Raw genomic sequence first — 26,721 nt, forward strand, 5'->3', positions numbered from 1 at the left:
CTCCCACGGTCCACTTTTTCGAATTTTAAGCCTACTTCTTCCCATCGATCGCAAGAACGTTGGGCACATATAAGAACTCCCCTCGAACCATTTCCTAGAATAGGCCCGTGGCAAACCGATCTCTGATGGACGAGAAGAAGGACGAGAATTTGGCGCTGGCACTTTCTCTGCTGTGTGACGCGGGCGGCGTTTCACTCGAGGACAGTCCTCAGAAAACCCGTCCAGCGATTTTGTTTTTGAAAATAATAATAGTAATAATTTAAGCCGCAGAACACACAAGCGGGCCGAAAATGTCCAGAAAAATAAAGAGAGGGGCGCTTTTGTAAACACAGAGCGGGAAAGGAGACGAAGAGAAAAGGGAGAGAACATCAGCTTAAGTGCCAATTTGATTTATGAGATGGAGGAAAATATTTCATCAAGGAGATCCTTGGCTTAACTGGTTATTAAACAAAGAGGTTAGTTTGTGACAGATAAGCGGAGAGGTGGGAAGGATGGATCAAAGAAGGCAGAGGAAGACGGAACGGCGCTTCGCCTAATGATACAAGCCGAGGAAGGCAACAAAAACCTCAGCTAATATTCACACCTGTCTGTTTATTAATCTCAGGTTGGTTCCCGACTCTCTTTCTTCAGTTTCCTGCACGTGTTTTCTTTCAGTTTTTGAAATCCATATACTAATACATATCGTACAAAAAATAATAATAAAGAAAAACCAAAAGTTTAAAATGAAAACGGGAGAGGAAAAATTGGAGACAGGCACATTAAGTCATAACACACACGCGCGCGCGGTTTTGAAATTCTGTTTCTAAAGGAACGAAATGAAAATGCGGGCAGAGGTACGAAAATATGGGACGTTTGAAACAAGCCCCACGAAGGCGGAAATGCCCAACATATTTACTGTACTTGGAGGTAAGCCCCATTGAAATCAGTGGGGCTTGCCTTCCAGTAAACGTGGCTGGGACTGGAAAATGACTGACAGCTACGGCAAAAAAGTGTTTCCTTCTCCTCCCTAGGCCAGATTTCTCTTATGCCAGAGTTCGAGGCATTTTTAAACTGAATTCCCCGCAGGCCCTTCACACAGCCGGTTCACACGACCCTCCCGATGCCCAGATTAATCCTCGGACCTCGAGGGCCTCGTCCCCAATCGCGCAGGTCTGCGGGTGGGGGCTTGGGGTGGGCAAGTGCCTGCTGGCTTTGCTGGCCGTAGCCCCGACCTCCAGGCGACTCGAGGGGGAGGGCGCCGAGTTCCAGCGACTTAAGGCGAGGCCGCTTCGCTGCCGGGGCGGCCGCCGCGTCTCCAGATCCGACCCTTTCGCCTGCGTTTGACTGAGGGGCAAACCAGGAGGGAGGGCGCGCGCGTGGGAGCGCGCGCAAAAGTCGATCCTCGCCTTCGATTCGGCTCCAGCAGCTGAGATTTCTGGAGGCGAAAGGCCTCTCCCACATTAAAACAAATAATGGCGGCGGGGAAAGTGTTTTCGGGAGGGGGGCACATTTACATCTACATCGACAGGCTTCCAACGCGCATTAAATACGAAAGTAGATCCCTTCATCATCCCAAGGCGTGGGAGAGGGAAGAAAACAAAGCCGCGAGGTCTCTCTGCGCCCGCGGACTTGCCAAGGTGCTCCCCAACAGTTGATGCCCCCTGCGAGTTTCGTGGCCCTTCCCGGATTCCTCGATCCCCCAACCAACCAATCAACCACTCTAAGCCTTCCCTATACCTCGGCGGTTTTGGTCCTCTCCCCTTTCCCTGGTCTCCTGGATCTGCTCCCCATCCCCCGCGCCGGCACCCTCACACAGATATTTTTATTTGTTGGTACGTATTTATTTTTTGAGGGGGTGCGTTTTTCGCTTTGGCGGTGGCAGAATGCCGGACCTTCCTCGCCGGGTCTCCGGCGCTCCGGCGCTGCGTGTTGGCGAATCCGAGAGTGTTGGAATCTATTGCCTTTGTCTGACAAGCCATCCATCTCTCTCTCTCCGTGTGTGTGTGTGTGCCCGGCGAAAAAGGGAGGGCGAGAGCGAGAGGGGAGGGGGCGGAGGTGTGTGTGTGGGGGGGAGAGGGATAGAGAGAGAGTGAGAGAGAGTGTGTGTGTGTGTGTAAGGAGAGGGGGGAGTCCGGGGTGCGATCTGGAGGGGGGTTTGCCGCTTTTAGAGAGGCGCACACCGGCGACAGCAGCTCCATTCTCCAGGCAAAGCTCGTGGCAAGCACATCCCACCTTGTGCAAAAAAGGGAAAAAAAAAAGAGACAGGGGGGAGGAGAGAGGAGAGGGAGGGAGGCGACAAGGAAGGAGGGAGCGAGCGAGCGAGCCAGGGGGGAAAAAGTCTGGAAGGACCAGGAGGAGCCGGGTTTCCTCCTTCGCCCTCCGCCTAGGGAACCCGGAGCAGCGGAGTCAGAAGCAGATCCTCGACGGCGGAGAGAAGAAGCGCCTGCCTGGGTGACCGACCGCCCCATCGCTCCCGGATTTGCCGCCGTGCCGTCGAACGAACTTGGCAGAAGCGAACTCAGCGGCGCCGGCGACTTGGAGAGCCGAGCGCGACGCTGCTGCGCTGCGCCGGCCCGACGGGGCCCCCGCCATGCCGTGCACCTGTCCTTGCTCCGGGCGGGGATCGTGAGGAGCGCCGCAGAGGAAGGAAAGTTCCCTTGGCCCTCCGCCGGCCCAGGACCGGCAGCGAGGGAAGAAGGGCGACCCGGGGGGCGGCGCCACCACCACCACAGCCGCCGCCGCTTCTGCTTCTCCATCTTCTGCTCCTCGTCCAGGCCGTTGCCCGGCTCCCTGTCGGCGCGCCGAGCCGGCTCCCCGTCCGCTCCGCCGCGCCTCCGGCCCGATTCTCCCCCAAGTGCCGAAGTTGACTCTGTGCGGCGACACGGCGGCGTCAGCCGACTTCTTCCCCTTCCTCTGCCTCCCCATGGATATGCACTGCAAGGCAGACCCCTTCTCAGCGATGCACCGTGAGTACCGGCAGCAGCCCTCGGCGCCGCCGCCGCCTCCTCCTCCTCCTCTCCTCTCCCTCCGCACCTGAGAGCCCCTTCCCCGCCTGCCGTCTCCGTCGGCTGGAAGGTGAAGCAGGAAAACGCCGGGCAACCGTGGCAGTCCTTTCATTTTCTAGTGGACTGCGGGGGGGGGGAGGTTTCAGAAGGGACCCCCTCACCCCACACTCCTGGCGACTCTGCTTAGCTCCCTTTCCATAGAGCCAAATCTTTGAAGTAGTTCGGAGGAGTTCTGGACTTTAAAAATGCAACCTAGGGGTTCATTTAGGCAGGGGGAAAGCCCCTAGAATACTGTATAATGAAATTATAATTGGATAGGAACATAATATAGTATGCTTATAAGACGTCGGTATAAATCTATATACTGCCTTTCCCCTTAGATTTTACATTATCTGATTTGTAATTATCAAACGGGGGTCAGGAGCGGAAATGCCAGCCTTAGCATAAGCTGATAGAGTTTCCTTTAAAATAAGGATTTTAAAGGCCTTTGCGTTCGATTCGCTTTGCCTTCTCTGAAGTTTTGTGCGTTGAGCTTTCCGTTTGCCACCGCCCCCCCCCCCGGTCGCCCCAAATCCTCGGCCTGCCTTTTAATTGCATCCATTTCTGACTCGGAGGGGCTGAGGATCCCGGAATTGTTTCTCTCTCAATCCGTTTCACAAGGACGAAAACCCAGAAATCAACCTGGCTCTTTATTCTTATTGTCGCGGCTCACTATCGCCTTGCTGACACTTTTTATTTAAAAGGAAATTGCGGAGAAACAATTCTGTTTAAAACAAAACAAAAAAAACAACAACATTGAGTTGAAACCCGAGAGGAGAGACTGAAAGAGTCAGTAAATGAATAATTAACAGCAATCCCTAACTTTTGACATCCTTAACTTTCAAGCATATGCCCTACACAAAAATCACGCTTAAAAAGACACAAAGGAGGGGGAAATAATGTGTTAGGAGTTAAAACGTATTTTTGGACTGGGAAATCGGGCGAAAAGGACCGATGTTCCAAGCAATAAATATCTTTAAAAAAAAACAAAACCAAAACCGACCGTTGTCTATATTTTTCGCATTTTTTGACATTTCGTGCCAATCACCTGCTTTTTTTAAAAAAAAGCAGAACTGAAATGATTCCAGCTGCAGTTTGATTTGGGAATGTTTTAACAGGCCGAATCCCACATTAGGTATATCTAGAGCCATTTAAAATTAAACAACGTGGCTCATCGGAAGGTTTAATTCCCTCCTGCAATTTTTTTATTTTTATTTTTGCTTCTTGGAAACGGGGTGAATTTCGTACCCCCACAACCTCTTCTGACTTGCTCCGGGTAGAAGCGTGTGCCATTCAACGCGCGCCCTGCGTTACAAAGGAACGGCTGGAGCAGGAAAAGCGAGGGACAGCCGTAGGAAGGGGGGGGAAAAAAAAGACAGGCTGTAACCCCGAAGGAAGTGAATTCAGAACTTGGGCTGGTGTGTGGCTGGGGAGACGCAGGTGCAATAATCTGAATTATTAATCCCTTAATCTTTTTTGCATCTGTTGCCTTTTAATACTCTGTAATGCGAGTTATCAAAGGTGCTCTGAATTATTCAGGAATGAGGTGCTGCAGAAATTGCCTGCTCGGTAACTTTAGAGGCAACATCTGCAGAAGGTGACCCAGACAAATGAAGGAAACAAACAGATACAGAGGGAGAAAGAGAGGCCGGTCAACGCCATTCCACCTGCAAAAATAAAAAGAAACAGTGAAAAGTGTGCGGTGGATGCTCTGGAGTTTTGGGGGGGTGTTGTTGCAGGAAGACGACCAGAAATCCCCTCTTAATTTCACGAAAACAAAGCCGTGGCAGTGGTTGGGGAGCGGCGGCGTGGAGTGTATTTCTGCGCAACCTCCCCGCCAATAAATAGGATGTAAGCGGGCTTTAGAAGCTGCTCCTCGCTGAGCATCCTGGAAGGTGCTGGGCGAAGAGGTGAAAAAACTCTATTTGCGAGAAAGGACTGGGATCGATCGCAGGGGCAATGAGAGTTTCCACTAAGTTCAGAGCCAATAAGTCAGTGTCACGCGTACTGAGGAGGGTGGGAGCTCGGGCAAAGATACAAACAGATCATTTTTCAGTAAGCTTGGGGAGGGGGAAAAAAACCAAACACTTAAGATCTCTCTCTTTTCCCCTTCCTACCTCGCCGAGGCAGCAGCAAAGGTTAGGTCCGTTGTGTGCGAGTTAAATGCCGCGAGAGAGGAACGCGCCGTCTCTCTATTCACCTTGTGGGTGTAATCACTCCAGGGACCTTTTGACACTTAACATCGCTCCGGTACATATTCCAGTTAAACACCGGAGAGGGGGCTTCAAGCAGTCCCCCAGTCCACGACAGGTTCCGCGTGGGCTGGAGCGTCCGAAAGGGAAATATTTCGGCTTAAGTGAGTTGCGGATCAAGGCGCAAGGGAGAAGGGACAGCGGGTAAAGGCTAATAAACAACAACAGGGGGGGGAGGCTTCTCTTAGAGCCTTTTGGCGCTGTCCAAAACATCCGAACCCACACAGATTATTGTGGCAAACGCTGGATTAAAATCCGCTCCGTGAAATTTCTGCTTCTCCTTTCGAAAACAGCAGGGATAGACCCCTGCCCCTTTGGATTTAGCTAAATTATAAATTATTAGACTGCTGCAAAAGCAGCTCAGGTCTGGGAGATTGTCTGAGGTGGGGAGGATAAAGAGGAATATATAAAAAGATATATGACTTAAATAATAATAAAGAAAACAAAGCACACCCGAAACTGGTATAAATTATTATTCCTCTGAAAAACAATTCCGTATAATGGGAGAAATTATGCTGAAAAGCAAAGAAAGAAAGAAAGAAAGAAAGAAAGAAAGAAAGAAAGAAAGAAAGAAAGAAAGAAAGAAAGAGAAAGAAAAAAAAAGAAAAAAAAGGGAAAAATATAAAATGTTAGTGAGGGGGGAGAAGAGACGGACTCCTTCGTTCTATTTTTATACCAGCATCTATGAAACAAATTTAGCAATAATTTTGCTATGAAACAATTGAGCGGCCCCTCAGAAATAAGTAGGATTTCGCCCGTGTCAGAGGATCGAGCCCGGCCTGTTTGGAAACTTGGGCAGAGCAGAATGGAAATATAAACTGAGGGAAGAAGAGAGAGAGAAAAGGTGGGGAGAATTTGAGGAGAGCTTCCTCCTGAGCAAGAGACTTTGGTTTTCGGTGGGAGCGGCCAAGTCAATCACCTGCCACCCTCCCAAGGGTAGGAAAGACCCTTAAAAAAAACCCACAGGGGAGCACCCAGCCCCGTTGGGCTCCAGGAGAAGGCTCCCTTCCCCGTGGGGGTCGAATCCTGCCTGCCTGCCTTCCCACCCCACCCCTTCCCCTGTCATTGGCGACTTGTCCGGCTTAACTGCCCCGACTAATGTTTTTCTCCCTTTCCCCTCCTTTCCCTCCCCTCTCCTGCCCTCCCTTCCCCACCCCCGGTGTGCGTGGGTCTTCGCTGGTGTGTGCGTGTTTCTTCTCTCTCCCCAGCAGGGCACGGGGGTGTCAACCAGCTCGGGGGGGTGTTTGTGAACGGCAGGCCCCTGCCAGACGTGGTGAGGCAAAGGATCGTGGAGCTGGCTCACCAGGGGGTGCGACCCTGCGACATCTCCCGGCAGCTGCGGGTCAGCCACGGCTGCGTCAGCAAGATCCTGGGCAGGTAAGGCCCGGGCGCGCGGGGGGGGGGGCAAGCGCCGCAAGGGGCGGGGAGGGGGGGAGAGAGAGGCGCCTCGGCTGCCCCCTTGGCAGAGTCTTTGGTGTGGACCTGGAAGCGGAGCCCTGACCCCGGGGGCGAAGGGAGGCGCTGCGCACCAGCCACCCAGCACCCACGCTCCTCTCTTGCTTTCTTTTGTCTGGCACTATCTTAAAACAGGGACCTGCTGTGGGTTCGGAAAGAGGGGGAAAAGCCCACCAAGCAAAGAAACAAAGCGATTGCAACCCAATTTGCTGTGAGACCAACTTGCAAGTCTCCCCTCCCCGCCTCCTCCTCCTCCCAGCTAAGACAGGCCGGGCCCTACTTTCTCTCCACCCCCAGGTCAGCAGGAACCAGCAGGCCGGCAGGCTGCCTCTCTCTCTCTCTCTCTCTCTCTCTCTCTCTCTCTCTCTCTCTCTCTCTCTCTCTCTCTCTCTCTCTCTCTCCTCCTCCTCCTCCTCCTCCTCCTCCTCCTCCTCCTCCTCCTCCTCCTCCTCCTCCTCTCTCTCTCTCTCTCTCTCTCTCTCTCTTTTCTTCCTTCTCTCTCCCCCCCTCCACCAAGTAGATGTCACCGCCCTACAGCAGAGCTCAGCTCAGAGGGGGAGTGGGGAGAAGGCAGGGGGGGCATCTGAGCCGAGTGCATGCCAGGGAGGGGGTCCAAAAATGTAGATTTTCCACTATCACCCCGCTTTCTTTGCAAAGGATTTGCAAAGGGATTAGCAATTGCCCGGCGAAGGGCAGAGAGAGAGAGAGAGAGAGAGAGAGGAGAGAGAGAGAGAGAGAGAGAGAGAGAGAGAGAGAGAGAGAGAGAGAGAGAGATGCGTCTGGGTTTTTTAGGGGGTGGGAGAGACCCGGGACCAAGCGCTGGGGAGGAAATCGAAGTCGAGGAAATCCCCCCCCTTTTTTAAAAAAACACCTCAGTTTCTCCCTCCCCCACGGTTAAGTGTGTCTAGCTAACTTCTCCTGGCTGTAGGTTGGCTTGGGCAGGCGGGAGGGGGGAGTGTTGTGGCCACTGGCCAGGGTGCCCCCGGCCTCTGGATCGTCCTGCCCCGCCGAACCAGGCGTTACGCGCGCCAGGGGCCTGTTGACAATGGGAGGGGTTGTTTCCGGGAGCTGACTCCAGGCAAGGTGAACCCTGCAGCCCCAGGACGGGATGCGAGAGTGGGGTTTCCCTTGCAGATCCGCGCAGGGGGGGGGCGGGGCGGGAATGCGGGGTCCAAAATCACCTCCCCAACCCCGTTGGTTTGTGTGCACGTGTTCGGGAGCGGCGGTGGGCGCGGGGTGCGTGGATGAAGGCTTCCCTGCAGGCTCGGGGGCTCAGCTTTGAACCTCACTCTGCGCTTGCAGGTACTACGAGACGGGGAGCATCAAGCCTGGCGTGATCGGAGGCTCTAAGCCAAAAGTGGCGACCCCCAAAGTAGTGGATAAAATCGCCGAGTACAAGAGGCAAAACCCCACCATGTTCGCTTGGGAGATCCGGGACCGGCTACTGGCCGAGGGCATCTGCGACAACGACACCGTCCCCAGCGTGTCCTCCATCAACCGGTGAGTCGCACACACGAGAGCCTCCTGCGTCCCCCAGCCTCTGAGCGCCACCGGGTTGCTTTCCTCGCGGGACACCCAGCCCGCCTTCTCCTCCCCCCCCCTTGTCCCTAGAGGCCCTGAAGACCTCTGCCCACCCCAACAGACGCTTCCTCTCTTATTCTCTGAGTCCTCTCTCTGTGTGTGCCTGTCTCTTCCTCGCTCACACTTCGTCTGAAAGGACAAAAAAGGAGGCCTCCATCCTAACTCTTGGAGCCACTTCAGTTTACGGGCGCGCGCGCGAGCTTCTGGACCGCTTCTGGATCTGCCTTAGGGCCTGCCCGTGGGGCTCTGACTGCTTGTCTTGGTTCGCCGGGGCAGACCTTCGAAAGGAGATGGTCATGGGGCTAACGAAACGTGGGGTGGCGGCGGGGGAGGCCCACGGCACCTCTCCCCAACAGTTGTTTCGGCGCGCAATTGGCGTCCGGGTCGTTGGGGGAAGGAGGAGATGGACGCGCTCATAGTATCTTTACCTCCCAGGGAAAGACGGGCATTTTCTCTCCTGTTAAACCTCTAAAAACATGAAAAGCTCCTATATGTGGAGACGATTGCCGAGCCGTTAAAATATCAAATGGTTATTTGTCTTAAACAAACAGTCTTAACTTCTACTGCTTCTTCTTTTCCTCTCCCCAAATAAGAGGCCTTTCTCCCCCCCCCCCGGGCAATAACGCTTCCTTTTGGAGGAAGAAAGAGCCCTCGCACCTTTTTGAGCCCCTCGGGAGTTGGAGAAACTTCTGAAAGGAAGATTCGCTTAGGTCAAGGGTTACAAACAGTTGTGTGTGTGCCTGCCTGCGCGCAGGCCCCTCTGCCCGCGCTCTGTGTGCGTCTCATGCGTATTTTTCGCTATCTCGGTTTTAGTATGGCAGCTTTCTAAACATCTTATTTCGTGTTCCTTGCTGACGTGTGCCTTTCGTTCTTTTCTTCCCAAGTTTCTGGATATATCATAGGGGGTGGCTCCCCATTTATGTGAGTGTGTGTGCCGTACAAAAGTGGTCAGAGCAATGCCAGCCTTGTACATTTCACTCTGCCTTCCAAAGCAGGTTGCCTGCTTGTCTTTCTACCTATAGATAACTAAATAAATAGAAGACCTGTGATAAGATCCAGGGCTGGTGTTGAGAGGACAATGTAACAGAATCAACTAGAGAGCAATACATCCCCTGTGCTTTCAAACACAATGCAGAGGGACAATTTGCACACCTGCAACAGGCAGAACACACACTGAGAACCGTAAATACCCTCCTTCAAAGAGAGACACTCCACTATTGCATGTGCTGACGCTGGGAAGACAAAGATCCCGTGCGAGGGGATCTGGAGACTGTGATTTAGATAGGCACACACACTATTGGTTGTGCTTGAAAAGGGAAAGTGGGATTGAAGGACTTCAATGTTCTGCTGTCATGTCTGCATTAATTCCTTAGTTACAAAGGAATTAATGCCGGCTACATATCTGAGCATATTTTTAGACTTACCTGTATTTGTGGCTTCCTTATACCCAGCATGTTAAGAATGCGTGTAAAGGCAAAACAAAAACAAAAACAAAAGCAAAACTCTAAATGGATGTGCTTCGAAACATACAGATTGAGATGCAAGAGTATTTTCTGCCCTAAACTGCAGAATGGGGCAGCTGCTGCAAATACCAGAGATATGAATCTCCATGTAGGAAAAAGTAATATAGAAAGTCGCCCCACAGAGACACTTGTATCCAGATGGACACAACAGTCTATAGCATCCATCTCTACAGCTGTTTGGCTAAATAGTTAATCATGAAATACATAGAAAATGTAGCCAATTACATTTTTTTAAAAAGAAGTCATTCTCACCAACAGGAATAGGAAAAAAAAATGCTTTGTTAATTTATGTGGTTTCCATAGAAGATTTGTCAAAGTTCTAATGGCCAGGAGGCATTTTTTCCCCAAGTTGGCATCTTCGATCAATGTGCTTTTAATATTTTTGAAAATGATATGGAATTATCCCAAATCATCTCAAAACAGCAGGTAAAATTAACTTGGGAGAGTGTACCTTGGCTAAAAACTACCCCCCCCAAACACACTGTCTCTCTGTAATATACTGCAAGGCTATCCCAGGAAATTATCCCTGTGTGTGCCATCTGTATTAAAATGGTTATTAAGTTATGAACAGAGTAACATAATACTGATTGGCTAATTATACACCCTCCTTTTGAAAAATCCCAGATCCTACTGTCTCTGTTCAGGACTGAAATAATAATGCTTTGACATTCAGGCACCTTTTTTGGAAGCAGCTGCAGAAGGGCAGTCGGGAGAGAGAATAACTCAGCACCTCAAAATTGCAGGGAGAGACTTCCATTTTATTTGGGGTTTGTTCACTCCTGAGAGCAGCACACTTTTTTTTGGCTAGCGCAGAAAATCTGCTGTTAGCAGCTCTGACACATGTAATTAGCAGGCAACCGTCCTAGTTGGGTGGTGGTAGGAATTGTCTTTAGGGAGTCAAGTGTTTTTTGCATGAGGATGTGATGTGCAAAAAGTGATGGGCGGTGGTGTTTAAAGACCACACCCCGTAGAACACACAGATTCTGGTTTCTTAGCCGTAGCAATCCCCCATCCCAAGCCCCACACTTGTGCACTGCTTATCTCTGTGTACGATATGCACACGGTCTTCTGCTTTGGCTACTTTTCTGGATCAGGACTATTAGATTTCACCCCCTGGTTGCTGAATGAAGAGGTCAGTTCCGAGTTTAGGTAGCTCTGAGTTTACCTTTAAATATTGACTAGATGGCAACTTACCAGAGTAGCCAGAGCTTTCCAGGGGCAGCAGCGGATGTTAGGCATGTGGGAATAGCATGAGCAAATTCCACAAATGGTTATGTATGCGCAAGCCCAGGGCATCGCCTTGAGACTCAGGCACTTCTTAGATCCAGTTGGTATCAATTTAACTGGGAGACCTTAATTTGCCTGCCCGTTGCTCGGACTGCCCCAGAAATGAAGTTAAATGTGTCAACACATGCAACATTTGTTATCGTAAGGTCTGATCATACTCTTGGCAAATATTCCCCAGAAACATTGTAAATATTATTGTGCACCCATTGGGTCCGGAAAGATCTCTCTCAACCTTCTGAAATTCAGTTTTGAAGAAGCTGCCCTTTTTGTTCCCCTAATAATTAAAAGTTATCTTGGTGCAGATTTTTTTTAAAAAACAACACACCAGCCTTTCATGCCCTCCCCACCCCTTCTTCCTTTCACTCATTAGTCAGGGGGGATTTGTTCTTGGAATTTGAGGCACGCAAAAAATGACTCAATTTAAGGCCATGAGCAATGGCAGAAAGAAGTGAGGAACCCTGGAGTTGATAAATATGGGAGGGAGTAATTAGATGCCCCCCCCCCCAAAGCCTGATATTTCTTCCACTGAGCACTATTTCCTCCCGCCAGCTTCTGTGGGGAAATCTCTGATCTTTACAAGAGTGCAGAAGAAAGGAAGGTTTAGTAAAAAAAATCCAAATGCAAACACTTGTCCAATATTCACAAATATTGGGTGGGCAGATAAGCAGGCAATTTCTAGTTCACATGCATGTTAGAAAACGATGACGCAAAACCATGTCATTATTTTGCTAATGGTTTGCCAACGTCTTGCCGAGGTGGCCTGCAAATTCATATTTGCACAATCGTTTGCGACGGAACTGCCCTCTGTCGCTCCTACTAAATTTCTTAACTCTCATATGGGAAAGGAGTGTTTACGTTTGCAAACGCAAATATTCGGAGGTGACGCCTCAGTAACAGGTTTCAGTTCTGGCACCTTGAAACTATAAGAACCATACCGTTTTGTGCAGAGTTTGTTTATTTTACTTTGCCTCATTTTATCACTTCTGTGATAAAAGAGCAAGTGCTGGGTGCATAATGACAGGCATAAAGTCAGAATATTTTAGTTTCTTTTTCATGTGCAAAACTGAAGATTCTTTGTAAGAAGCCTTTAGAGCTGATTCAGCTGGAGTCTATTTTTTCTCTTTTCAGAAATGGCACAGTCAAATTTCGGATACATAGATCCTTGAATAATCATAATATAATTTTAATATCCCTTTTTATATGTTGGAATATAAGGAATATAAGGGGTATACCGTGGTACGGCAAAATAGAAGAGCAGCCACAACTTTAAAATTTGCAACCAAAATATCCTATCCTTCTTTCTGCTCACCTATACAGTATACCAAAGAATAAAAACGTTGTCTTCTTCCTCCTCCTCCTCCTCTGCTTTCCCCACAATATGATTGTATACCTGCATTATAAATTTACTGCCGATCAGTGCTGAAAAACAACCGGGAATTTATTTCTGTTTTGTTATGTGTGTGCCTGTGTCTTCTTCAGCTTTTGTTACTTTTGAGATGAGGTGGGCCATAAATCAAGAGATAGATAGATGAGAACCCATGGAAGGTTTGTTACTTCAGGTCTCAATTCGCTGCTTTGATGAGGAGCAAGCGGCCCGGGTATCGTTGACCCTAGTATAAGAAAAGGGGAGCTTGGAAAACACAGATACCTCAGCTTTGAAAGTAGTAACTGGTATGAAACCTTTCTCAAGCCAGTTTAAAAAGAAAAGAAATGGACTTAGGGGAAGCACTCTGATGACTTAAACCTATGACAGAGGCTGTAGCGATCAGGTGGTCTTTTAAGATACATGGAGTGGGTGGATCAGTTGCCTGAAATGGGCAGCTGTCTCTGAACAAGTCTATATATTAATTAATTGGTAAAAATAAACTTACGTTCAATGGGGCATAATCTTGTGCAAGAGAGAGAAGTGTAACTGGACTTCAGTTGTGTAGATTGAAAGCAGCAACGTGAATGAAACACGCAGTTCTGTTCTACATTTCAAATGGGAGAAACTTTCCCAATTCCGCCATTGGTTCTGCACAGGAAATATGCATAGCTGGCTTGTTTTCCTCCTGGATTTCGTTTGACTGGGGCTTACTTCATTTCACATGGTTTTACTGCCTTTCCTTAAAACGAATTCCGCAACACCCACACAACTGTCTCCTCTTGTCCCTCTTGTGCTCTGATTCGAAACTGTCGGGCAATTTCCAAAGTATTCCAGTAAGGAGAGTGGCTGACTTTTGAACCCCACCCTGGTGACTTGACCAGCAGTTTTACCCGCAGCAAGTAGCAGGGGGTAGCGTTGAGCGTCATGCCGTGGAAAAACCTCACCGGCTGCTTTCCTCTGTTGAGATCCCCTCTGTAACCACGAGAGCAGGCCGAGCCAGCAACAACTGGCAATGTCTTGTTCCTTTGTGGAATCTGTACCTCCTTGCTAGTGGCAAACAGATTGTGTCCCCCACTCGAACTTGCTGTTTTGCCATAGCCAAGGGAGTGCGGGCTGCTGGTTTTTAAGCCTGACTGTTGTCCCTCTTTAGAGGACCATGTTTCTGAGGTGTGCACTTCAGCTTTGTGCTACAGTTGCATGTCACCCAAGGGGAGGTTATGCCACAGCTTGCTTGGCCTGGTGCCAGACAGAAAGAGCAACTTTCCCCCTCTCTCTGCAGCACTACCAGAGAAGGAAAGGGCTCTTTAGATTGTGGCACATAAGTCTGAGCACACAGGCTGCGCTGTTTACTTGTTGTGATAGATTACAGATGCGTTGTTTTCAACTCTCAGATAGGTGCATCACACAGTATGGGAAATTATGTTATTGGCTTTCAATACTGTTTTTCTATTGCATTTCTGGATAGAGTCTTACAGTGGAATTCTCTTCATGTCTACTCGAAAGTAAGCCAACGGGGCTTTCTCTTGGGTAAAGGCTAGAACAGGATTGCAGCCTTACAGCGCAATCCTACGTGTGCCTACTCAGAAGTAGAGTCTCCCTGGATTCAATTTCAGTAGTAGATTCACTGGGACTTATTTCTGGGTAAATAGGTCTCGGGCGGCAGTCTTAGTCGGTCACAATGTTTGCAGAAGTTCCCTTGGTAATGTAGCTTTTATGAAACACACATCTAAATAGCACCAGTGACATTTTTTAGGAGCAACTGAAAACCACAGAGCAGGGAGCTAGCTTTCAGGAACTGCAGAGCACTTCCTCAAGCGTTTGACAGAAAACGAGAGGTGGGGTGGGTCAACATGGCTGCCTGCTTTTATTTTTTGTTGTCAATATATCATATCGCCGTGATATTGGTGTTGGGAGGGGGGAGAGAGGGGAGAGGCTGTTGCTTGGGAGAAAGCAGAGGGGTGAGTCCAGGGACCCTGTTTGGGTGGAAGCCAATGGTGCTGACCCCCGTGAGCGACTCTAGGCAGTCAAGGAAATTTGGTTGCCATAGGCCTGACATCCATGTATATATCAGATGGGAGTGGTTGAGGCAGAGGAGAGAATAGTCCATTAGTGCAGGCTTCCTCAAACTTGACCCTCCAGATGTTTCTGGCCTACAACTCCCATGATCCCTAGCTAGCAGGGCCAGTGGTCAGGGATGATGGGAATTGTAGTCTCAAAACATCTGGAGGGCTGAGATTGAGGATGCCTGCATTAGTGGCTCAGATCCCATTTTGGCCAAGGTGTGCTGGGTGCGTGAGTGAAACGGCTAGAAATCCCATGACCCTAACATTCCTGGAAGGTTGCTAGGGAGCTCTGGGTGTTGTGATTGCAGGTAGACTAGCTAGAAGCAGAGCAATGGGTTGAGAGAGTATATAAGACGTCCCTATTTTCATTGGAGGGCATGGAGTTATGCGACCCCACCAAGCCAAGGAAAAAAGTAACTATGCAACCTTTAGAAGACATCTGAAGGTAGCTCTGTACGGGGAAGTATTTTTTAATGTTTAATGTTTCATTGTGTTTTAATATACAGTCGTACCTTGGATCCTGAACGCCTTGGTACTCGGGCGTTTTGGCTCCCAAACGCCGCAAACCCAGAAGTGAATGTTCCGGTTTGCGAATGTTCTTTGGAACCAGAATGTCCGACGGGGCTTCCGCGGCTTCCAATTGGCTGCAGGAGCTTCCTGCAGCCAATCCGAAGCCATGCTTTGGAAGTAGAACAGACTTTCGGAACAGATTCCGTTCGACTTCCAAGGTACGACTGTATGTTGGAAGCTGCCCAATCAGATGGGCAGAGTAAAAATAGTAAAATTATTTATTTATTTTATTTTATTTATTTCATATGTCCCTATTTTCATTGGAGAAATGTTGGAGGATATGGGAAGAGGCATTCTTCTTTTCTGGTTTAAAGTGTGAATTATTCGAGCTCCAGGGTGTATTTTTTGGGATAGGTAAAGGGTCTGCTGCTCTCACATCGCCCTGCCCTGCGTAAACTGATGATCTGGGGAGCCCCTTTGTGAGTGTTGCTGCTGTGGGACGAATGGTGGGTGGTGACTGCAATTGGGCCTTCTCTGGTGTGGCACCACAACTTGGTTAAACAAGCTCAAAGTGCCAGGCAAAGGCATTTTTATTTTCCCTTTAGCGCCTGAACAGAGGCTGCTGTGTCTTAGCCTGCCATCGGCTGCGGGCTTTAGTCTTGTTCTCGCCGTCCACTGCTTTTATGTTCTATTGTATATTAATTACTGGTTTTTGTTTTTTTTTGCCTTTTAAAATTTCGTTTCATGTGTGGATGATGTAAGCTGCCTTTGAAGACCACAGTTCGAAGGCGGGGTACAAATATTCCCAATCGATAAATCAATACCGGCCTTTCTTTTTTCCTCCACGTACGGTCATTGGCAGATTGTCATATGATACACAGGCCAGTGTATCTGAGACGGCTTCAGTTGTCTGTTTACTACGGAATGCAGTCATTTGTAAACGGAGAGCCTGGTTCATGAGGCACATTTTTCTTTCTGTTCCTGCAAAGTCTATGTTGAAGGTGAGCTGATGCTCCCAGAAATCAGTGTTAGCATCTGATACAAGAGGCGCAGGATGTGCATAACGAGCAAAGAGAAAAGCACATGAAGTCTGGGAAATTGAGCAGCTTTTCTGCGTCATTTGGTTATATATAATGCGTAATCCTGAGTTTTCGGCTTGCGCGGTTCTCCATCAAGAGAAGAGTGGCGTTAACATGCTCAGGGAGAAACAGGAACAATGGGAGATAGTGCTGTGGAGCGCCTGCCATGCATAGGATTGCAGGATTCCCATTGATCCCACTGATCAGTAGGGCTTGCTCCCTGTTGTGTACTATGCAAATTTAATATCAGTGGTGGACTTGGGGCTCTCAAATTTCAGCGGCGCCCTGTGCGCTGCCAAAATCCGACACCCCCCTGCCTCTCGCGCCATGTTCTACAGCATTGTTTTGGCGCCCCCTGCAGTGCGGCACCCAATGAGCTTCACACCTGTTGTGCCACCCTAAAACCGCCCCTGTTTACTACAGTATTTGCATTTGCTTGTGACTTAGTTCCACTGAGCACATACAAGATTTACGGTTCAGTAAAGGTGCATAGGATCAGGCTGTAACAAGACTGGGATTCTTCCGTTTTCAAGACTACAGGGTACAAATGTGGAGGGACTCTAGAATTTGGGGCATAATGTGATTGCCAAGGAAAGGAGTGAGTAGCAGAGGTTCAGGGTCAAGAAATAAAGCCAAGCGATTTCCCCCCCAGACAGGCAAACTTCTAAACCCCTGTGTCATTTCCCCAGCAAACCCTAATGCGGATTTGCAAGCTACAGGCTGCGCTATATATATGGGCAGAGCTTCCTAACTGCGGAAAGTGCATTAAGCAGCACCTGAATTAAGCTTTACATCAGTTAATTTGAAGTACCAGAATTTCAGGGTCAAGTGCTTTACTCTGCTTTACCCAGCAGGGGGCTTGTTCTCAGGGCTCTGTAGGTTTCATTTCCTGGATTTAAGATTTGAGGATCAGGAAAGGGAGAATCGCCGTGTTCACAGACAGGATGAAAGACATGAGGAAATTCTGAGCTGGTGCATCTTGGTGATTTCCTTCAGCTTCTTCCCATGATCAGCTGAAACGGTATCCCTTAATACTGGATGAAGATCCAAAACAATACTAACCTTAGCTTTAAAATCTCTGAGCAAAAACCCCAAAACAGCCCAATGAGTACTGAGCATGTTCAGCAGACACTGAATGCTGTCTGGCTGGGGGAGACTCAGAAGAACAAGCGAGAAGGGAACTGGAAGAGAGTATTCTGGAAGGTGGCATGGCTAATTGGCTGGAACACCAAACATTCCACGCTGCAATATTTTGTTGCAGTAGTAGTAATAATAATAAGTAGCAGTAATAATGATGATGATGATAATAATAATAATAATAATAATAATAATAATAATAATAATAGGTAAAGGTAAAGGGACCCCTGACCATTAGGTCCAGTCATGACCGACTCTGGGGTTGCGCGCTCATCTCGCATTATTGGCCGAGGGAGCCGGCGTATAGCTTCCAGGTCATGTGGCCAGCATGACAAAGCCGCTTCTGGCAAACCAGAGCAGCACATGGAAATGCCGTTTACCTTCCCACAGTAGCGGTTCCCATTTATCTACTTGCATTTTGATGTGCTTTCGAACTGCTAGGTTGGCAGGAGCTGGGACCAAGCAACGGGAGCTCACCCCGTCACAGGGATTCGAACCGCCGACCTTCTGATCAGCAAGCCCTAGGCTCAGTGGTTTAACCACAGTGCCACCTGGGTCCCAATAATAATAATAATAATAATAATAATAATAATATAATAGATAATAATAATAATCTTGTAATGTGTATAAATTGTAAGGGGATGATAGGATGCAAGCAGATGCCAAACTATAACTTGCTGACATATTGTATTCTCTAGACCAGGCACCCCCAAACTTCGGCCCTCCAGATGTTTTGGACTACAATTCCCATCTTCCCTGACCATTGGTCCTGCTAGCTAGGGATCATGAGAGTTGTAGGCCAAAACATCTGGAGGGCCGCAGTTTGGGGATGCCTGCTCTAGAACTTCTTACTGTAACTCTCAAATGCAAAGATGCAAGATTCCAGGAAAATGTGTAACTGGGGATTTTCCACATGGACTAAACGGGATGGGGATGAAATCAAAGTATACAAAAGTGTGCCAATTCAGCTTTGGATGTTTAACGAGAGAAATTAAAGACGCACCTAGATGGTATTCTCAGCTGAGCACCTGTGCACTAGCACTGAAAGACAGGAAACTGAAAAATGAGGAAAATGAAGCAGGTGACCAGCAGTCAGTCTGCTGCCACCAGGGGTCTTGAAATAAGGTCCTTTAACACAGCTAGGAGTCACCCCAAGCAGTTATCCCTGGACATGACCCACCTCACTCCTTGTAACAACATCCCACTCAATCTCTTTAAAAATGCACATGCAGTTAAAAGCACAGAGGAAAAGAACAGTTGTGTCCTTCATGGCTCTGTTGGAAAATCATTCTTGTTGGTCTTCCTGCTCCTGTTTTTCAGCCCCGCTAGTCTGTTCTAAATGCAGCTGCTGCTGCTCATTCTCATCACTGATTTCCCCCTCTTCACTTTAAGCTCCTTCTACTCACTTTCAAATGCCCCCCCCCATGGTCCTGCTCCACTCCCTCCCTATCCTTCTCAAGGGATTCACAGAAGAGGTGCCAAACGTCTAATTGAACCAAAAGTTATATCTCCCCCACTATTTCCAGCGCTCAGGGCAATGAGTGCTGTTGCTTATGCAGTGAAAAGCCACCATCCATGAACGGGAAGGAGGGAGGTACCAGCAGGCTCAGGGGAGACCCAAAGTTTGCAGAAGTGGAAGGAGGAGGAAATAAAAAATATTTAGCAGGGAAATGGCAGGGAACCCCAAGAATGGCCTCGACCCAGTATACCTGAAGGAGCATCTTCAACCCCATCGTTCAGCCCAGACACTGAGGTCCAGTGCCAAGGGCCTTCTGACGGTTCCCTCCCTGCGAGAAGTGAGGTTGCAGGGAACCAGGCAGAGGGCCTTCTTGGTAGTGGCACCCGCCCTGTGGAACGCCCTCCCACCAGATGTCAAGGTAATAAACAACTATTTGACTTTTAGAAGACATCTGAAGGCAGCCCTGTTTAGGGAAGTTTTTAATGCTTGATGTTTTATCGTGTTTTTAATATTCTGTTGGGAGCTGCCAAGAGTGGCTGGGGAAACCCAGCCAAATGGGTGGGATATAAATAAATTATTATTATTATTATTATTATTATTATTATTATTATTATTATCAGAAGGGACAGGGGTATCTATCTATCTATCTATCTATCTATCTATCTATCTATCTATCTATCTATCTATCTATCTATCTATCTACCTACCTACCTACCTACCCATCCATCCGCCCCCCCCTCTCATAACACTACCCCTGAAGGCCACTTAACTGGTTGTAGTTCAGGACTGTCAAGAGGAGAGACTTCTCCATGCAATGCATAATTAACTTATGCAATTCATTGCCACAAGATCTGTTGATAGATTAGAGAGGGCTTTAATAAAAAGGGATTAGAAAAATTCATGCAGAAAAGCCAGCAGTTATTTGCTCAGTATAACCCCTATGAACACAGACAGTTTATCTCCAGCTACCAGGTATGGAATAGCCATCTCCTGTGTGAACTTGTGAACTTCCAGAGGCATCTTGATGGCCACATTTGGAAACAGGAGTGCTGTCTAGGCAGAACTTGGCAGTGGCGAACGGTGCTGCTTGGCTGCCCAGGGCGGCACATGCACAGTCCGTCCGTGGTGGCTGGTGTGCGAGGGCGAGGGCGGCGGCGCGCTGGGCCGGAGGAGGTGAGGGGTGGGCCGGGGGGGGGCCAGGGGCCGGCGGGGGCAACGGGCGGCACGCTTAGCTGGAGGAGGCGAATGGCAGGCCCAGGGGCTGGCGGTGCGGCGAGGCCGGCGGCTGGTGCACTGGGCCGGCGGCGGCGAGGGCAGCGGCACGCTCGGCCGGAGGAGGAAAGGGGCGGGCCAGGGGCCGGTGGCGCTGCCCCCGTGCGCTGCCCCTGTGCGCAGCCCCCACCAGACTGGAGCTAGGGGCAGCCCACCCCCTGCCCCTCCCTTGCTACACCCATGGAACTTGGTCAGATATAGCATGGCAATTCTAAAGTTCCTACCTACTGGACAGTGTCTGTGACATCATGGATCAGAATCCTATGCTGTCTATTCACCATTGCATGTCAGTTTGAAACACATGCGCACAAGCATATTAGTAGTAATCTAAACAGTCTAAGTGCTGAACCTTAGGTACCAGAAATGTCATGCATGCACAAGAATGAGGTATCAGTATGCTTGGGGAACCTGAAAATTTATTAAACACAGCAGAGGGAGGGAATTGGGGGCACCCTCTCCCCAAAAAGAAAACAGCTTAGTGATGGCTGTGGGAACAGAATGCTATATGATTGGAAGGAGGAGATGGAAATCCTGAACAAAAAAAAATCCACATTGCAATATTTCACTGCATTTGTTTGTGAGCATGCTAAATGGCTTAGTTAGTTTCTGATTTCATTGATGACAAAGATGCTACGTTTTTTTAAAACAGGCAGTGAGAATGAAGGAAATGGCTCTCAGAATCCTCTCCATCCCACAGTGCTCCGAGAAAGGCAACCTCTGCCATGTGATAGATATTATGTGGGCAACAAAATGTTGTCACTGTATGATATGGTAGTTTGGTGTTGCTGCCGGCGTCTCAGGATTTAAAAGGGGGTGGCAGCGGCTGTTGTGATCACTGTGTCATACTTTCTGAAGCAAGTACTGTACAAAGATCAATGGTTGTTTCCCCCCAATATACTATTTGTGGCATCCGGGATGTTGACTGGGGTTGTTCATCAGCACTGTGCCCGCCTCGCAGAATATGGTGACTCGGAATGATTTGGGGAAGGTTCTCCCATTTCCTTGTCAGGTGATCACGTGGTTAAAAGGTACACTGTAAAGTGGATCAGGGACCCCCTAAGTTTCCTCGTGGCCTCAGATGTCCCCAAACAAACACACACGCACTCCCCTGTGGCCCCCACCTGAGAAATGAGACCAAGCTGACTGGGGAAACACCCAGAGCGCCAAATCTTTCATTTTGACATACAGGTCCAGCTTTAAACCAGAGTGATTTATTTTTCCAGGACATTCTAATCACACTGATTTGGGGGGAGGGATTAAAAACTCTTTGTTTTTCATGTAGATATAAGTCTTTCCCCATGCGAGTCAGTGGAGAGATCTTTGTTGTAACCCCAATAATCATTGAGGGTGGTGTTGGAGGGAGAACCAGGCAGAGGGCCTTCTCGGTGGTGGCGCCCGCCCTGTGGAATGCCCTCCCATCAGATGTTGAGGAAATAAACATCTCTCTCTGACTTTTAGAAGACATCTGAGGGCAGCCCTGGTTAGGGAAGTTTTTAATGTTTGATGTTTTATTCTGTTTTTAATCTGTTGGCAGCTGCCCAGAGTGGCTGGGGGAACCCAGACAGATGGGCAGGGTATAAATAAATTCTTATTCTTATTTATTATTAAGACTACCTCCACCAACAGTGACAAGTGGTAATTTTTTGTAAGGAAGATTAAGGCCAGAGGTGTCAGCTTGCAAGGGCGGGGGGACGGGACAGGACGCTGACGTGTGTGACGTCCCAATGTTGCGATGTCATGCGCCTGAACATCGTGTCTTCCTCCCAAAACTGGGTAGAAGCTTCCCAGGCTTTGGGAAGGAGATACAAGGGAAACATTTAGGAGACTAGCCTAGTCCCTCTAGTCCACTGACCACAAGGCAGTGACCACCAATGAGCTTGGAGTAACAGAGTCCTTGGTGTGTGTGTGTGTGTGTGTGTGTGTGTGTGATATATTTCTCCTACCCCAATCTTTCCTGGGATTTATACTATTTTCACACTCCCCCACCCCCTGCAAGTCAACGGAGAGAGATGTCTCTCTGAGGGAGAAGAGGTTATATTCCCTAAACTCCTCTACCAGTGATCGTTGGGGTAACAGGGTCCTTGCTGGGATGGCAATATGTCCCCTGCCCCAGTATTTCTTGGGGATCCACAATATTTTTTTCCACCACTAACACTATGAGTCCTAATGTACCTATGTCAAAACAGTAAAATCTGCCCTTGTGGGAGAACCACCAAGGCCGTCATTCTGAAATTTGGCAGGCTTCAACCCCCAGAAAGGGTAACCGTGCCTGCAAACGGCATCCAATTTTTGCAGGAAATGGGGGGGGGGGGGAGAGAGAGACTTTTCCTTTGTTTTTAAAAATAAACTCCCAAAGGTGCCCTGCATCAAAAACCACCTGGATCTATCTATCTATCTACATTTTGACAGGCTTAATCTACTCTAGAGGGAGTGCTGCGCCTGTAAATTTTATCCACTTTTGCGGGAAGGGGGAAGAAAGGTTATAGCCATTTTTAGACTCCCTATTATAGCAAATCTGGAGAAAACAGACCTTCCTTTTTTAAAACACATGCAATTTTGTCCCAAATAACCATTGGAATGGCAAAGAGAGTGATTCTAAAACTGATCTGATTGCTTTCCAAAGCGACAGATACAGATGCAAGTTGAATCTTGTGGCTGGTGCGCACCCCTAATATTTACATCATTCCATAGGTGCACATCAGGTGTTTTGTGTGTGTGTGTGTGTGTGTGAAATTGCCTTTTCATATAGGTGCCCATGTGGTCTTTACAAGGTGGGGGGATAGCTACCCCTTCCGCTCCAGAAATGTCCTGCCAATTCAATAATATCCTCTTTTGTAAACATTGCGTTCTTTTCCAAGGAAATACACACCCAATGCTAGAATGTATCATTATTATTTATTATCATTACTATTACTATTAAGCTAGATTTCTCTATGCAGCAAGCCCCCCCCCTCTCCTTAGCACAGACTTTATGCTTCTTTAACCATCCCGCTGTCCCTGTGAGAATCACAGCTAGAGCCACGGTAGCAGAGAGAAAGCGAGAGGATGATCGGTGCTTGAGAACCACTCTCCTTAAAAGGCTCATTTTCCAAAAGGCCTGTCGCACTTTTCTTCCGCAGCTTTCCCCCGGGTTTGGGTCCACCCACCCACCCAAGAAAATGGGGAAGGGCGCTTGGCTGCGCTGTAAAAAACCCGTAAACATATAAATATATAAATAGCATCCTAACCGTACCGAGAACTCAATAAAACAATCACTTCAAATATGAGGAGATATAAATCTTATGCCCACTCAATTGCTTTTATTATCGCTCAGCCCGGCTCTATTTATTACAGTCTGTGGTCTGTGTGTGTGAGGGACGTTGCGCAGAGGGTGGTCCCCCTATGCAATCCTATCCCCCCGAGAGGCAACAATAAGCCCATACAGAGGTGGATTCTGCGAGGAGGGTAGGGAAAGGGAGGGGGGAGGACCTTGACAAGCCCATCCGTCTGTAGGAAAACCAATCAATAACTTTGTAACAAGAGCTCTTGTTGCTGGGAAATGGACAACAGGGATAGTTTGATGCTGGTGGACCAACGGAGGAGGCTGGGGGGCGGATTCACTGCTGGGAGGCATGGCAGGAGGGGAAGGAAGGCATGGGAACAGGAGAACAGTACCTGCATTTGTCCTCTTACGTGGAAGCAGGAGGAACAGTGGAAGGCGTGTGGGATGAAAAAGTGAATGCTGCAATGGCAATCCCAAAGAGAATCGCTTTGTGAAGGTCTGGACTTCACATCCAAGGCAATCCCAGTATCAAGTTTGCTTGATTTTCTAGCGGAACTATACAAAGGGTCAGCATTTTTCCATTCGGACAAAGGGCACTCAGCATCCTTGTGCTGTTTTTTTTTTAAAGTGTCCGCTAATGCTCTTTGCTTTTCCCCCAAAATCAGTGCCACACAGACTCCAAGCGCATGGTTACACCCAATGTGTGCGCTTGCTTTTTAAAGCTGAAAACTCAGTAAAAGAACTTGGAATCTCTGAAGGGACAAGGTCCCCAATACCCGCTCCCCATGATTACAGTTCTGAGATCCAGAGCACTCCTTTCTTGGAATGTGCTCAGATGCACATCAAAGTACACAGTGCATGAAACCTAGCACAGCACAGCGCCTTCGTTCCAATGTGCACACCTGACTTACATCTAGCTAACCTGATTGTCTTTCTTTCAAGTTTTTAAAGCTTGAGAAGCAAGGCAGGCCTTAGAGTGGCTCCAGAGGTGGTGCAAAGATGTCGCGAAGGCAGTTCTCTGGCAACAGAGAAGCCTGCGTCACAGCCGTAGTGTGAAGTTCCACGGATCTTACTTACAGGGAAACTTTGCCCCTCCAGATGTTGCTAAACCACAACTCCCATCAGCCTCAGAAAACATGGCCCATGGCCAGGGATGATGGGAATTGTAGTTCAGCATCCTCTAGAGCAGGGTCCCCAAACTAAGGCCCGGGGGCCGGATGCGGCCCAATCGCCTTCTAAATCCGGCCCGCGGATGATCTGGGAATCAGAATGTTATTACATGAGTAGAATGTGTCCTTTTATTTAAAATGCATCTCTGTGTTATTTGTGGGGCCTGCCTGGTGTTATTACATGAGTAGAATGTGTCCTTTTATTTAAACTGCATCTCTGTGTTATTTGTGGGGCCTGCCTGGTGTTTTTACATGAGTAGAATGTGTCCTTTTATTTAAAATGCATCTCTGGCTTATTTGTGGGGCATAGGAATTCGTTCATCCCCTCCAATATATATATATATATGTGTGTGTGTGTGTGTGTGTGTGTGTGTGTGTGTGTGTGTGTGTGTATAGCCCGCCCTCCCACAAGGTCCGAGGGACAGTGGACCGGCCCCCTGCTGAAAAAGTTTACTGACCCCTGCTCTAGAGCATGGGTAAGCAAACTAAGGCCCAGGGGCCGGATCCAGCCCAATCGCCTTCTAAATCTGGCCTGCGGACAGTCTGGGAATCAGCATGTTTTTATATGAGTAGAATGTGTGCTTTTATTTAAAATGCATCTCTGGGTAATTTGTGGGGGACAGGAATTCATTCATTCCCCCCCCCCCAAATATAGTCCGGCCACCCCACAAGATCTGAGGGACAGTGGGCCAGCTCCCTGCTGAAAAGGTTTGCTGACCCCTGCTCTAGAGTAGGCACCCCCCAACTTTGGCCCTCCAGATGTTTTGGACTACAATTCCCATCTTCCCCGACCACTGGTCCTGTTAGCTAGGGATCATGGGAGTTGTAGGCCAAAACATCTGGAGGGCCGCAGTTTGGGGGTGCCTGCTCTAGAGGGTCAAAGATTCTCCCTGGCTGATACCAGGGCACAGGAAGATAACTTGGGAGAAGATGCTTCTGAAGTGACAGAGGACTTCCCCCCAAGTTTCATAGGTAATTACTAGAACTTTGAATTAGGCCTAGATAGAAGCTCATTGGTAGTCAATGCAATTGAGGAAGGGTTTAATGTTTTTCCCAAAACCTGCTCTTGCCAAGAGATGGGTAGCAGAATTTCTGCAGCGTCTGAGCTGCCATAGAAATGGATGAACATGCAGGATTGTTAATGTATTTAGTTAATGTATTTATTATTTAGGCTCAAAGGCGGTGCTTTTTTCCTTTAAAAATGTTTAGGTGTACTCTAATTTTGACTCAAGAAAATCACAATTTTATAGTTCAAATCGGGGAAAATAAATACAGTAAATGGACAAAGATTCACAAAATATATCTTTCATTGGACCAATTGATTATTTGCTATCATTATTAGCTATTATTTATGTAGTGTAGTGCAGGGGAAGAACTTCAACTCCCTTGTTGAAGGAAAAAACAGGTGTAAAAAGGAGAATTCCTGGGTGCCCAAAGCTAAAGTGTTTCGGACAAGTGCTCTTTGGTGAGAGACCCCCAAGAGAGATTTAGACTCACAAAACATGCAGCAAAGCAAAGCATGGAAATACAGGCTGTAAAGCCTTAAAAACTGCCTTTTAAAGTGAGTTCCAAAATGTTCCCTTAAAAAGTTTATTTCCAAAGCTTCCCTCCTCCTGCAACATAGGAAAAAAGTCTACATATTTGGTAAGTTTAAAAATGGCTTATTTACAGGCTCCAAAGGTCAGATTCGTGTGCTTTCCCCTACATCAATTAGAACGCACATGAATTAATACTTGGCTTATTTCTAAAGCGGTGAAAGTTCCTAAATTATTGCTATAGGAGCACAGGTGAGAGCCCTGGAGAGTGAGCTGGGGGGCAATTAGCTCAAACCTCTTCACACGTGGAGCTTCTCAAGTAGAGTGGAGGAGAACAAAGTCTTGATTACCTAGTTCCTCCCAGGTGATGAGAAGTGATTTAGCTAAGCCTGGTAGGACAGCTTAATCTATGGTATTACCTTTTTCGTGCATTAATTAGACCTAAGTGTGTTGGCTGGTTATCCCACCACTTGGACTGAGCTGCAGTAAGGCTTCACAGACAAGGTGGGTTCTTCTGAGGAAGGTTTCGAAGGCATGTGTTCCTATCTCCAAGCTTATACAATGAGGGTGAAAGAGTTGTGGGAGCAACCAAAGTTCTGTTGGGTTCTGTTGAAGCTTTAGGATACTTCTCTGTTATTTATTATCCTTTTCCTCAGGGGTGTTTCTGCGGGTTGGCCCCCAACATGGGCCTCTTGTTAAAAAGGCCCAGATCTTCTTCCCCCATTTACGGGAGACCTTGAGAATTTTT

The 26,721-nt window shown here is 48.2% G+C and overlaps 1 protein-coding gene across 15 annotated transcripts in view; it reads left to right on the forward strand.

The window, feature by feature from the left end:
• Nucleotides 1-2,138: 2,138 nt before the first annotated feature.
• Nucleotides 2,139-26,721, forward strand: part of PAX2 (paired box 2) — a 126,426-nt gene continuing 101,843 nt past the window's right edge. For 5 of the 15 annotated variants that reach the window (XM_088670064.1, XM_088670062.1, XM_088670070.1 and 2 more), the window contains exons 1-3: nt 2,139-2,945; nt 6,484-6,652; nt 8,033-8,230. In XM_088670064.1, the coding sequence (XP_088526190.1) occupies nt 2,903-2,945; nt 6,484-6,652; nt 8,033-8,230 (410 nt within the window). In that variant the 5' untranslated portion in view covers nt 2,139-2,902. Of the gene's footprint in view, nt 2,946-6,483; nt 6,653-6,865; nt 7,028-8,032; nt 8,231-26,721 lie in introns of all 15 variants that reach the window. The other 10 variants (XM_088670060.1, XM_088670058.1, XM_088670063.1 and 7 more) reach the window with 7 other exon arrangements.

This window comes from Zootoca vivipara, chromosome 5 (assembly GCF_965207765.1).
Source record: "Zootoca vivipara chromosome 5, rZooViv2.hap1.1, whole genome shotgun sequence".
Classification (NCBI taxonomy): Eukaryota; Metazoa; Chordata; class Lepidosauria; order Squamata; family Lacertidae; genus Zootoca; species Zootoca vivipara.